At 54.2% G+C, this 14,033-nt stretch overlaps 1 protein-coding gene across 1 annotated transcript in view; it reads left to right on the top strand.

The window, feature by feature from the left end:
• Positions 1-14,030, top strand: part of LOC103252352 (myosin-14) — a gene marked incomplete at its 3' end in the record, with an annotated part of 57,958 nt that extends 43,928 nt beyond the window's left edge. The window contains exons 24-31 of the mRNA XM_021709054.1: positions 1,122-1,334; positions 2,751-2,912; positions 4,986-5,124; positions 6,255-6,342; positions 6,427-6,550; positions 8,918-9,126; positions 11,819-11,927; positions 13,980-14,030. Coding sequence (XP_021564729.1) covers positions 1,122-1,334; positions 2,751-2,912; positions 4,986-5,124; positions 6,255-6,342; positions 6,427-6,550; positions 8,918-9,126; positions 11,819-11,927; positions 13,980-14,030 — 1,095 coding nt within the window. The remainder of the gene's footprint in view (positions 1-1,121; positions 1,335-2,750; positions 2,913-4,985; positions 5,125-6,254; positions 6,343-6,426; positions 6,551-8,917; positions 9,127-11,818; positions 11,928-13,979) is intronic.
• Between the last annotated feature and the right edge of the window lie 3 nt (positions 14,031-14,033).

Below are 14,033 nucleotides of genomic sequence, written 5' to 3'. Positions count from 1 at the left end.
CCACTGCAGCCTTGACCTGCTGGGCTCCGGTGATCCTTCCGCCTCCGCCTTCCAAGTAGCCAGAATGACAGGCACGTGCTACCACACCTGGGTAATTTTTGATTTATTGTAGAGACGACGTCTTGCCAAGTTGCCCAGGCAGGTCTCGAACCCGCGGGCTCAGGCAATCCACTCACCTCAGCCTCCGAAAGCACGGGATTACAGGCTGAGCCACTGAGCCCGGCAGTGGCCAGAATTTCAATGAGGGTCACAGGGCAGTGGTGACCTACAGACACAGGCCCCACTCTGTGCAACTGACAGCCAGTGTGAGAGGTGTGTGTTGCACAAAAAGACAGTAAGCAAATATCTGATGGTCTTGTGACTAGGCTTGGTAGGAGAGGAGTCCAGTGCCAGGAGCATGGGTAACAGCTGGGGTTGGGTCAAGGGAGGCTTCTCTGAGGAGGTGACACTTAAGTAAGGAGAGGTACAAGGAGGGGGGGAGGCTCTGAGAATTTATAAGCCCAGGCCTATTTTCACAGAGTGTTTGGGATTTTAATTTACACTTTCCTAAACAATCTGGGCCCCCCCCCAACTGAGAAAAAAAAAAAGAAGTAAATAGTGGGTTCATGACAGCTTAGGGAGTCTTGCAGAATCTAGCACTCTGGAACCTTCAACCCGTTGTCACAGAATTCCCATAGGGGGAGCCCCAATAAATGAGCTTACGATCCACAATTACAAAACCCAGAAGAAATGCTGCACCATGAGCGAGAGTCATTTGACCTAGCAAATGCTTGACCTGGACTCTCAGGAGGTTCACATAATAGAACTATCTTGTAGAGAGGCCAGGCATAGTGGCTCACACCTGTAATCCCAACACTTCTGGAGACTAAGGTGGGAGGATCACTTGAGCCCAGGAGTTTGAGACCAGCCTGGGCATCATAGTGAGACGTGTCTCTAAAAACAAAAAAACAAAAAAAATAGCTGGGCATGGTGGCATACTAAGTAGGTGCTCATTAAATGTCAAATTCATGAATGTATGTGCACTATTGTCACCCGCCCCTCCTCCATCAGATTGTTCCTCCCTCCTTCCCCGTCCTCCCTCAGTCATCCGATGCCCGGTGCTCACTAGCCCTCCCCACCAGGTGCACGAGCTGGAGCGAGCCCGCCGGGTGGCAGAACAGTCAGCCAGCGAACTGCGGGCGCAGGTGACGGAACTGGAGGACGAGCTGACAGCGGCTGAGGATGCCAAACTGCGTCTGGAGGTGACCGTGCAGGCGCTCAAGACGCAGCACGAGCGTGACCTGCAGGGCCGTGACGAGGCTGGTGAGGAGAGGCGGAGGCAGCTGGCCAAGCAGGTACTGGCAGGCGGGAGGCTGCGGGGCTGCGGCGAGGTGGGTCCAGGCAGTGGGAGGGGCAGTGAGGGTCGTGTCCACCCACCTCCTGCTTGGTGTTTCTCCAAGAGTCTCCCCTGCTAGCCAACCATCTTCCTGCAAACCCACCTTCCCATTCCCCAGTCTGTTAACCTACTGCAACCGACGAACCCACACCCATATCCTGTTGGCCTTTTTTTTCTTTGAGTCTGGGGTATCGCTTTGTTGTCTAGACTGGAGTGCAGCGGCGTGATCACGATGATCACGGCTCACAGCAGGTTCGACCTCATGGTCTCAAGCAATCGTCCCACCTCAGCCTCCCAAGTAGCTGTGACTACAGGCACACACCACCATGTCCGGCTTGTTTTTTTATTTTTTGTATAGATGAAGTCTCGTTATGCTGCCCAGGCAGGTCTCAAACTCTTGGGCTCCAGCGATCCTCCAGCCTCAGCCTCCCAAAGTGCTGGGATTCCAGGCGTGAGCCATCGTGCCTGGCCCTGACATACCCCCTCCTCCCTCCTCCCTCCAACAAATGGTTCACCCACCCACCTGCCACCCCATCTATTCAGCCACCCAACCACCCGGATAAGCCTCTCACTGTGCAACCCTGTGTCCAGCTACCCCTCTGTCCACCGGCTACCCCCTTCCCACCAATCTCCTCTCTCAGCCCACCCCCTCCTGTGCTAACCAGCCCTCGCCCCCCATGCCCCCAGCCTCCTCACTGCCTCGGTGACAGGCCCATCCGCCCGCCCTTTCATCTGCATTCTCACTCCCTCGTAGTTGAGAGGGTCCCTCTTTCTCTGTTCCATGCACTCTCCCTCTCTGCTGCTGTTCGTTCATTCGTTCCTCATTCAGTCCAGGAAGTTCCCATGTCCGCCCTCTAGGAGGTGACCCTGGGGGGGGCGGGGCAGCTCCGGGTGTCAGAGAGACCCCTCCCGGCCATGTGGCCAAAACAGACTTCACAAGGCATGCTAGAAGCACCTGTATAGAGAGAAATAGGTGACCCCAGGCCGGGGGTCTCGATAATATTTGTCTCTACTAGACCCTTTGCCCCAGCCATGGTTGGGTGTCCAAGACTTGGCCTTGAGGGCACCGGGGAGCCAAGGGAGGGCTGTGAGAAGGGTCGGCTCCGGGTGTACAAAGATCCTTCCGGGAGCGTGTTAGAATGGGCTCGAGGGGCGAGATGGGAGGCCGGAAAAGGAGGCCTGGGCCAGAGGGAGGAGGAGGCCCGAGCGCGTCCGATGAGAGGGAGGGGAGGGCGCCGGGTGGGGAGAACCAGGGAGCAGAAGGACCGGGGCTCGCGGCCTGGGCGGGGCTCCCCGGTAGACATCCATGCCCCCAGCATGGAGGAGGGAGCCTGGGCGTCCAGTGCCCTGACCCGGCCTTCCCGGCCTCCCCCAGCTGAGGGATGCGGAGGTGGAGCGGGATGAGGAACGGAAGCAGCGGGCCCAGGCCGTGGCCGCCCGCAAGAAGCTGGAGGCGGAGCTGGAAGAGCTGAAGGCCCAGATGGCGGCCGCCGGGCAGGGCAAGGAGGAGGCGGTGAAGCAGCTTCGCAAGATGCAGGTGAGGGCGGGGCCGAGCGGGGAGGGGCGGGGCTCGAAGCCCCAGCCTCACTCCTGGTCGGGGCGGGGCTGAACGGGGAGGGGCGTGGCTTGGAGCCCACCCTCGTCGAGGTGGGGGCGGGGCCAAGTGGGGGGGGCGGGGCTTGGAGTCTCTCTCCAGGTAGGGGCGGGGCGGGGTGGGAAGGGGCGTGGCTTGGAGCCCCAGCCTCACTCCTGGTAGGGGCGGGGCCGAGCAGAGAGGGTTGTGACTTGGAGCCCCCACCACCCCTCCTGGTATGGGCAGGGCCGAGGGGGGAGAGGGGGCGTGGCTTGGCGCCCCACCCTCACTTGTTAGGGGCGGGGTCCAGCAGGGAGGGGCGTGCCTTGGAGTCTGCCCTCTCTCCAGGATCTGGAGAGCTGCTTGACCTGTCCTCTCCTCCCTGCAAGCAGTGTCCAAATGAGTCAGCATTTTACAAACATCCATGTCCCAAAAGCTCACTTGTTTCTTGTGTTTTTTAATATTCTTTATTTAAGATGCTGGATTTTAAGTCCAATTTTCTCATTTTATTTTGTTTCTGAAATGAAAATACCTATTTTTAAAAAATCTGATTATGAAAGTTATACCTGGCCGGGCACGGTGGCTCACACCTGTAATCCCAGCACTTTAAGAGGCCGAGGTGAGAGGATAACTTAAGGCCAGGAGTTCAAGTCCATCCTGGTCTCTATAAAAAGCAATTACAATTAACCGAGTGCAGTGGTGCACATCTGTAGTCCCAACTACTCAGGAGGCTGAGGCAGAAGGATGGCTTGAGCCCTGGATTTCGAGGCTGCAGTGAGCTATGATCGCATTCCTGCCTGGGTGACAGAGCAAGACCCTGTCTCTATTTTTATTTCGTTACTTTTTTCTTTTCTTTTCTTTTTAAGTGAGAAAGCAGGATTTATTGAGAGGACAGAGAAGCTCCCACAGGGGGAGGGAACCTGAAGGGGTTGCTCATATATTTTTTTTGAGTCAGAGTCTCACTCTGTCACTCAGGCTGGAGTACAGTGGCACACTCACAGTCACCACAGCCTTGACTTGCTGGGCTCAGGTGTTCCTTCTGGCTCAGCCTTCCAAGTAGCTGGAACTACAGGCACGTACCACCACACCTGGCTTTTTTTTTTTTTTAATTGTAGAGACACGGTCTTGCTAAGTTGCCCAGGCTGGTCGAACCCCTGAGCTCAGGCAATCCTCTTGCCTTAGCCTCCCAAAGTGTTGGAATTACAGGCATGAGTCATTGTGCCCAGCTCCATTTTAAAAATAAATAAATAACAGTAATGAGAATCATCCTATCACTGCCAATGCCACTGCCGTCCCCATTGTCATGATTAACAGCTTCACCGTGTTCCTCTAAAAATGTAGAGTGGTTTTTGAGTGGTGATGGGTATTTAGGAGTTTTTTTTCTTTTTAGCACTTTTGAGAACAAAACCCTTATACTGGCATCTTTACACACTCCCAGAAGTAGGGTGCTGAACACAGAAATCCCGGGGTTAGCAGCCTGGCTTCAAATGCTGGCCTGACACCACCTGGGCATGCTAACCTCTCCATGCCTCAGTTTCTCCGTCTGCACACTGGGAGGGATCAACATCCCCACCAACTGGAGTTGTAGCATGGAGGGAGTTGGCAGTGTATCTAGCAGGTCCCGACCCAAGGTAAATGATCAGTAAGCATTTTCATCATTATTACTGCAGACTCCAAATATTATACCCCCATTTAAGGCTTATTTTAATTTAAGGTTTTTCTGAAGGGGACGCAGCCAGCTGAGGCCCAGAGAGGGGCGGTGGCTGGCCCAGAGTCACACAGCAAGGTTATGTCCGAGTTATGATTCAAGCCCAGGTCTGGTGACCCGTAACCAGGCTCCTTTAGATGCCCAGCTGACGTTTAAGCTCAGCCAGGCCGACCCCTGATTTTCAGTTGAGGACCAGAGCGGGAGGGCCTGGCCGAACGTGGGAGCTCAGGTTGTTCACGAGACTGCGGAGCCCCGCGGGGCCCGGGCAAGGGTTGGGGATCCTTGGGAAGTACCAGGCCGAGCCTGCTCGCCCGTTCCGCTCTGCCCAGGCCCAGGTGAAGGAGCTATGGCGCGAGGTGGAGGAGCTGCGCGGCTCCAAGGAGGAGACCTCCGCCCAGAGCCGGGAGAGAGAGAAGTGCTTCAAGGGGCTGGAGGCGGAGGTGCTGCGGCTGCAGGAGGTGAGGCGGGGTGGGCTGGGCCCTGGGATGCCCCGTCGGGGAGCTGGGTAGGGTGAAGCTGGGGAGATGGGCGGGGCTCACCCTGGGTCTGAGGCTGGGGAGGTGGGCGGGGCTTACCCTGGGTCTCCGGGGGTTAGACGGGAAGGTGGGCGGGGCTAACCACAGGGTCCCAGAGGTGTGAGGCTGGGGTTGGGCGGGGCTATCCCTGGGTTTCCTGGGTGTTAGATTGGGGAGGTGGGCGGGGCTAGCCGCAAGGTCCCTGGTGTGTCAGGCTAGAGGGGTGGACGGGCTAATCCTGGGTCTCCTGGGAATGAGGCTGGGGAGGGGGGCGGGGCTAACCATGTGGCCCCAGGGATGCAAGCCTGGGGGGATGGGGCTAACCCCATCGCCCCTGGGATATGAGACTGAGCAAAAGCCACATGAACTTTGGGTGATGAGGATGGGGAGGTGGGCAGAGCTAACCAACATGCCCCAGGGATGTGAGGCCAGGGAGGTGGGCTAGGCCAGCCACATGTCCCCTGGAGTATGAGGCTGGGGAGGTGGACAGGGCTAACCACGTGGCCCCAGGGATGTGAGGTTGGGGAGGTGGGCAATGCTAACCCTGTGGCCTCCAAAGCCAGCCTGAGGGGCAGGGGTTTTGTCCCAGGGGCACTAGGGAGCTGTGGGAAGAATCTGAGCAGCCGAGAGACAGGGTCAGCTCTGTCAGGGGTGAACTGTAGTGGGGAGATTGGAGGCAAGGAGGCTGGGGTGAGAGAGGGCCCTGAGCCTGGGGCTGCAGAGAACAAAGCAGAGTCAGAGGACAGGAGGTAGGCGCCTGGGTGTGATATGGGGGGGCGCAGGAGAGCCCCAGGGGTCTGCCCCTGACCAGGGAACCAGAGGAGGGGCAGGCTTGAAAGGAGACTCTGGGCTGCGAAGGAGCCAGGAGGGTGGGGGCCTGGGGTCTGGCAGCTAGAGGAACACAGATCACGGGCTCAGGAGGCAGATTTCGGAGGCATCTGCAGATTCAAGTTCATTCCAAGGTTACCCAGGGACCACACATCTGTACTCAGTGAAAAAAAGGCCAAGAGACTCGAGGTGTGCTGGGCAGGGAGGGCTGAGACCAGTGCCCAACCCCCCGGCCACCCCCCTCTGTCATCGCAGGAACTGGCCGCCCATATCACGCCCGGCGGCAGGCCCAGCAGGACCGGGACGAGATGGCAGACGAGGTGGCCAACGGAAACCTTAGCAAGTAAGTGGCCTGTAGTCATGTGAGGTAGGGCGCTGTTTTCTGGCCATCCTGCCCTCTCCCCATCACCCCTACCCGTCTCTCTAGGGCAGCCATTCTTGAGGAGAAGCGTCAGCTGGAAGGGCGTCTTGGGCAATTGGAAGAGGAGTTGGAGGAAGAACAGAGCAATGCTGAGCTGCTCAATGACCGTTACCGCAAGCTGCTGCTGCAGGTGAGCATGGGGGGCACCCCCGGCCAGCCCGGGTCCCCGCTGACCTGGAACAATAACCTACAGTCCTCTTAGGCAGCAAATATAAAAAAGGGGGTATTTGAATTGGGTTTTGAAGGATGAGTAGGAGTTCTTAAGGGGAGAAAGGCATGATACATTGATTCACTTGTATTTCTGAGATTTCTCAAGGGCTGGACCCAAAGATGGGTTATTAGGGTCTCTGTCCTATGGTATTTCCTGGAGAAAATAGTCATGGGGCTATACTGTCATATTGATGCGGGTGGGATGTGGTCTTTTGCTCCATGGGTTCTTGAACGTGCCACAGAAAAGAATTTCAGAGCGAATCCAAAATATAGTTAAATAATCATTTATTAGAAAGAAAAAGGCATGCTAGAGGAAGACATGGGTCCCTTAAGAGAAAGGGCACGTGCTTGCCTTTGACAAGAAGCTTTATATCATTTTATAATTGTGATTAAGCAAACCATGAGCCAAGAGGGGTGGGCTACAGGTGTCTGGTCATGAGTTCTGATGACCATCTCTCCACCTTCTAAGGTCACAAGGATCCTCTAAATAATGAAAGTTATGGCTTTCTTATTTGTTATAACATTATGTCTTGTGTTTTGGGTAACTCTCTATTGTTTCTGTGATTTCCTGCACCGGTAGATCCACATTTCAGCCTGCAAGGTGGTTGGGTCTGGCATGCCTGGTTGGTCAGGTGAAAGTTGTGTACCCATAAGAAAGATGTCCAGCCAGGCTCAGTGGCTCATGCCTGTCATCCCAGCACTTTGGGAGGTGGAGGCGAGAGGATTGCCTGAGCTCACGGGTTTGAGACCAGCCTGGGTGGGCAACTTGGCGAGACCTCGCCTCTACAATAAATCAAAAATTAGCTGTGTGTGGTGTCATGTGCCTGTAGTCCCAACTACTTGGAAGGCTGAGGCTGGAGTTTGCCCGAGCCCAGCAGGTCGAGGCTGCAATGGCCATGAGTGTGCCACTGCGCTCCAGCCTGGGAGACAGAGTGAGATTACAACTCAGAATAAAAACAAAAACAAAACTCAAGCTCAAGGAGGTGAATCCTGTAAAATTTGGAGTACCATGCAGTTTTGGGGAAGGAAGGAGTTGTTGGGTTGGTGTGTGAAGTGGCTTCTGGAGTGATGTCTGCCTTTTATGAACTCATGAAGCCTTCCATTAATTCATGTTTGTCTTTCTGTGTCACCTTTTATTTTACTCTAAAAAGTGTTTTTTTAGAGAGAGAATATGCTAATGACCACGTGGATGGGTTCCCGGGAGGGTGAAGTGACATAAAGAGTGAGTCACACCGGGTCTGACTCACTTCCGTGTCCCCCGCATCGGACTCACTCTTGGGGACAAGCTGAATCAATACCCAGGAACGCTGACTGGGGGTGTGTTTGCCGATTTCCAGTGTAGTAGCTCTGTCGCTGGAGGTGGTGTTTCTCAAAATGGTCCCGCATGTCACTCCCTTCCCAACCAATGGAGGTGCTTGTATAGAAATGCGTGTTTGGCCAGGTGCGGTGACGCACGCCTGGAGTCCCAGCTACTTGGGAGGCCGAGGCGAGTGGATTGCCTGAGCCCGTGGGTTTGACACCAGCCCAGGTGACTTGGCGAGCCCTCGTCTCTACAATCAATCAATCAATCAATAGCCGGACACGGTAGTGTGTGCCTGTGGTTCCAGCTACTTGGAGAGCTGAGGTGGAAGGATCGCCGGCCCCCAGTGGGTGGAGGCTGCGGTGGCCATGAACATGCCACTGCACTCCAGCCTGGGCGCCAAGAGTGAGACTCTAACTCAAATAAATAAATAAATTTAATTTAATTTAATTTTTGGAAACTATCCCAAAAGTTAAAACTCAGTGAACTCAGTGCTGGCCATGCTGTTGGGTGATAAGTCAAGAACTGAAAATACAGGCTGATGATTGCTGAGTATTTAGTATGTATGGGACTCTGTGCTATGCATGTAACAACCATCAGTTCTGCTGGGCGTGGTGGCTCACACCTGTCATCCCAACACTTGGGGAGGTGGAGGCAAGAGGATTGCCAGAGTCCAGGGATTCAAGACCAGCCTGGGCAACTTGGTGAGACCTCATCTCTACCATAAATCAAAAAATGAGCTGGGCATGTTGGCACGCGCCTGTGGTTCCAGTTACTTGGAAGGCTGAGGTGGAAGGATCGGGAGCCCAGCAGGTCACGGCTGCAGTGGCCATGAGCATGCCACTGCACTCCAGCCTGGGTGACAGAGACTCTGACTCAAAAACAAATAAATAAAAAATCAGCCATCCACTCACTTAGTTTTGGATTTACCTGCCACCTCCCCTCTGAGACTCTACTGTGACGTCCTTCCTTCCCCACCTGCTGCAGGTGGAGTCACTGACCACAGAGTTGTCCGCTGAGCGCAGTTTCTCAGCCAAGGCAGAGAGCGGGCGGCAGCAGCTGGAACGGCAGATCCAAGAGCTACGGGGACGCCTGGGTGAGGAGGACGCTGGGGCCCGGGCCCGCCAGAAGATGGTCATTGCCGCCCTTGAGTCCAAGTTGGCCCAGGCTGAGGAACAGCTGGAGCAGGAGAGCAGGTAGGTGAGAGTAGAGACCCCCACATTCTGGTCTGTAAGGAGAAGAGGAGCTGTGTTACAGTCACCTGGTTTAGAAACACTCAAAACGTATCAAAATATTAATGATCACTGATTTCCTGTGTCATTTAGGATGCTTTAGGCTGCAAGCAACTGCTATCTCACTAGTACAATTCACACAATAATGTATCAGTTAGCTATAGCCGTGTAACAAGCCACCCTAAAACTTTGTGGCTTAAAACAACCACCATTCCTTATTTCTCATGAGTCTTTGGGCTGGCTAGTAAGTTCTGCTGCTCTGGGCTTGGTGGACCTCACTCTGCATCTCCATTCAGTGGAGGGTCAGCTAGGTGGATTTGCTGATCTTGGCAGGGCTTGCGTAAGCCTAAGACCTTGCCTAGGACAACCAGGCAAACTGGTCTCTGCTCCATAGGGCCTCTCATCCCCCAGCAGGCGAGCCTGGGATTGTTCAGATGGCAGAGTCAAGGTGCCAAGGGGGAGGGCAAGTTACGGGTTTCTGGAGGCCTACAGTTGGAACTGGTACTGGGTCATCTCTGCTGCATCCTGTTAATCAAAGCAAGGCATGTGGCCAATGCACGTCCAAAGGAATGTGGAAACAGATGTCACTGCTTGATGGGAGAAGCTGTAAAGTCATGTTACGAAGAGAGTGAGGATTTGGACTATATTTCCCATCCATCTAGTGCAAAGAGGAATGTTTTTCTTTCTTCTTTTTTTTTTGAGTTGGAGTCTTACTCTAGCCCAGACTGGAGTGCAGTGGCATGTTCACAGCCACTGCTGCCTCGACCTGCTGGGCTCAGGCGATCTCCAGCCTCAGCCCTCCAAGTAGCTGGAACTACAGGCATGCGCCACCACACCCAGCTCATTTTTTGATTTATTGTAGAGGTGATGTCTCGCCAAGTTGCCCAGGCTGTTCTTGAACCCCTGGGCTCAGGCAGTCCTCTCACCTCGGCCTCCCAAAGTGCTGGGATGTCAGGCGTGAGCCACTGTACCTGGCCTAAAACAATTTTTTGAGTGTACTGTATACCCTCCCATGTGTGGGTCACTGGAGAAATTATGAAGAATTAGATGTGCCATGTTCCTGCCCCCATGGAGGGAATGGTCTGGGAGGATTCCCTACCTGAACTAGACTCAGGACTTGCCTTTGTCACCAAGCCTCCGCACGTCCCTCCTTTCAGACCCAGATCTGTCCCCTGACCCCAAGAGGAGAAAGATTCATGGCATCAAAAGCCTGTGAGCTAGGAGGAGGGGAGGCAGGGGGTACAGATGATGGAAAAGCTAGATCAGCCTGAGATAGGATAGCTTGGGAGGGGTTTCTAAAGGAGGAAGAAGGCCAGGCACAACGGCTCACACCTGTTATCCTAGCACTTTGGGAGGCCAAGGCAGGAGGACTGCTTGAGCCCAGGAGTTTGAGACCAGCCTGAGCAACATAGTGAGACCTCATCTCTACTAAAAAAAAAATTAGCCAGGCATGGTGGCATGCATCTTTAGGTCCAGCCACTTGGGAGGCCAAGGCAGGAGGATCGCCTAAGCCCCAGAGGTCAAGGCTGTGGTGAACCGTAATCATGCCACTGCGTGCCAGCCTGGGCCACAGAATGAGACGCTGATTCAAAAACTTAAATAAATAAAATAAGAGACTCAAAGAAAGGCTGGATAGTTGAGGTTTAAACACCCATGATGAGCCGGGCGCAGTGGCTCAGCCTGTCATCCCGGCACTTTTGGAGGCCATGGCGAGAAGACTGCCTGAGCCTGGGGGTTTGAGACCAGCCTGGGCGACTAGGTGAGACCTAGTCTCTACAGTAAATCACACACACACACACACACACTAGCTGGGCATAGTGGCATGCGTCTGTACTTCCAGCTACTTGGAAGGTTGAGGCGGAAGGATCGCCTAAGCCCAGCAGGTTGAGGCTGTGGGGGCCGTGAGTGTTCCACTGCACTCCAGCCTGAGCGACAAGAGTGAGACTCCAACTCAAAAAAAACCCCAAGATCTTCCTAGGGGAGAGGGATGGGGATGTGGGCAATCGTGAGGGATAGGAAATGACTTTCAAAAGAAGTGAATGGGCCCAAAGAGCAGGCAGCAGTTTGCAGATGATTCTCTTTAGAAACCAAATGGGACTAAATCTATATTTTGTACCTCACCATAACACAGGGGACTTTTATTTTCTTCCTTGAGTCAGAGTCTCACTCTGTTGCCCAGGCTGGAGTGCAGTGGCATGCTCACTGCCACTGCAGCCTTGACCTGCTAGGCTCAGATGATCCTTCTGCCTCAGCCTTCCAAGTGGCTGGAACTACAAGTGCGCGCCACCATACCCAGCTAATTTTTTGATTTGTTGTAGAAATTAGGTCTTGCCAAGTTTCCCAGGCTGGTCTCAAACCCATGGACTCAGGCAATCCTCTCACCTTGGCCTCCCAAAGTGCTGGGATGACAGGCATGAGCCACTGCCCCCAGCTCACAGGGGACGTTTTTAGGAACCTCAGGCCCTGGAGAAGCCAAGAATGCAGATGCCCTGGGGAAGGGAGCCTGGGTGTCAGTATCTGGCCTGAAAAGACTGTGGAAGCTGGTTGTGGAGTAGGAAAGAGGGAAGAGGCCAGTCCAAGAACTGGATAAGGCTGTGTGGATAAGAACCCCAGGTTATGGGCCTCTACTGAGCCTCCACCCCATCCGTCTCTTCAGAGAGCGCATCCTCTCCGGCAAGCTGGTCCGCAGGGCTGAGAAGCGGCTTAAAGAGGTGGTGCTGCAGGTAGAGGAGGAGAGGAGGGTGGCTGACCAGCTCCGGGACCAGGTAAGCAGCGGACATCATTAGGGAGGGGTGGGGAGTGGGACCAACGGCTGAGAAATAGCACAGGTCGCCAATGGAGGTCATGAGCTCCCATCACAAGAAGCAGCTTGCGGGTACTGCACTGGAACTGAGTGCGGATATCATTCTGGGACCAGGCACATCTACAGAGCCTTGGAATCAGTAACTTTGCAGTCCGTATAACATTCTGGCATCTAGCAAGTCCATGGTACAGAGTACAGCAGCCTGGGTGAGGGAAGAAGTTTCCTATGCAGAAGCGAGACCAGGATTAAAATAACAACAGATAATGTTTATTGAGTGCTTTTCAGATAACAGGCACCATCTTAAAGATGTAACACTTAGTACATTTAATTCTTATCAGAACCCTATGAGGTATGGGCTACTATTTCCCCTTTTATTTGGGTGAGGAAATGAAGGCACGGAAAGGTGAGGCAACTTGCTCAAAATTGTTTAACTAGTAAGAGGTGACGTTGGGGTTCAAACCTCAGCACTCTAGCCCCAGAGTCTGTGCTGCTAATTATTTACTGTGTCACAAGCAACTGCTTTTTAAAAAATACACACTAAGGCCAAGCTCGGTGGCTCAGCCTGTAACCCTGCCTGAGCCTGTAGGTTCGAGACCAGCATGGGCAACTTGGCGAGACCTCATCTCTATAATAAAAAAAAAGTAGCCAGGCGTGGTAGTGCACACCCGTAGTTCTGGCTTCATGTAAGGCTGAGGCGGAAGTATCCCTGGAGCCCAGCAGGTTGACGCTGGGATGGCCATGAGTGTGCCATGCACTCTAGCCTGGGTGACAGAGTGACACTCTGACTCAAAAAAAATTTAGAAATTAAAAATAATTGCACACTGCATTTTCTCACTAGCCCTATTTCACAGGTGAGAAAACTGAAACTTTAAGAGAAGATGTAATTGAGTCCCAGTGCCCTTAAAAGCTCAGCTATGCTTTGTTCGCTATTCACTCCACAATTGTTGAGCACCCATTAGATGCCAGGCACTGTGGTAGGCATTAAGGATATGGATGTTCATGAGACAAGAGGGCCCTGCCTTCGTGGAGCTTACGTTTTCAGCCTAGGAAAACACATAGGAAACCCTTAAACAAGTAGATAGTGACAAGACCTATGAAGAAACAACAAAATGAGGAGAGAGGAAGACACAGAACTCTGAGGAGGTGACGTTTAAATCGAGACCTGAAGGGTGAGGAAGAGCCAGGCTCGGGACCTGCAGGTGCAAAGGCCTTGAAGTATGGAAATAAGTTTGGTGCATTAAGAGCAAAAAGCAGACCCGTGGGGTCCTCATAAACACTATCTGCTATTATTTTAGTCCCAGTCTAGCTTCTGGGTAGGGTTTAACTTCTCCCCTCACCCACGCTGCCTCTGCTCCCTACCAGGGCCCTTCCTCGATTCCAGAATGGGTGGGCTGCCAACCCACTGCTTATATGCCCAGCACCAGGATGGTGTCTCACCTCACTCAGCTTCTGAGAAGCACCTGCAAGTTTGCAATGGCTTCTTGTGATGGGAGCTTACTGCCTCCAGAGAACTGGGGGCTGGGGCGGGGGTGTGTGTGTGTGTGGGGGTGTGTGTGTGGAGTGATCAGAAACGAGGTCGGATCGGGTGTGTACCCCCCCTGGAGAGAGAGATGGCCCGGATCTGGGGAGGATCTCTGAGGAGTTGGTCTGGACAGTGGGTTTATGCGAAGAAGAGACACGGACAAGATTAAGACCCCGCGGGGCCCTGACTGCCAGGTGGAGGGGCTGGAAACTTGCCCCTGGGGGTACCGGGGAGCCGTAAGAGGATGGTGAGCGGGAGGGTCAGGGTCAGCTCTGGCCTGGAAACCGGGAAGGCCCCTTTGAGGCCACAGGGGGGATGGCGAGGAGGGAGAGAGTGGAGGCTGGTTTGGGGTCTCAGGGGAAGAGAACAAGGCCTGAACGGAGAGCAGGGGACGGAGCATGGTGAGCCAGACGGGAAGGATGGCGCGAGGGCGGGGGTGGGGTGAGGACCCACCAGAGAAGAGCTGTGCCGGCCCCTTCTCCACCCCCCAAGCTGGAGAAGGGAAACCTCCGCGTGAAGCAGCTGAAGCGGCAGCTGGAGGAGGCG

This window comes from Carlito syrichta, unplaced genomic scaffold (genome assembly GCF_000164805.1).
Source record: "Carlito syrichta isolate Samal-C Ts95f unplaced genomic scaffold, Tarsius_syrichta-2.0.1 Scaffold155075, whole genome shotgun sequence".
NCBI lineage: Eukaryota > Metazoa > Chordata > Mammalia > Primates > Tarsiidae > Carlito > Carlito syrichta.
The sequence above is the reverse complement of the archived record's forward strand: the minus strand, read 5'-3'. Positions and strand labels throughout refer to the sequence as shown.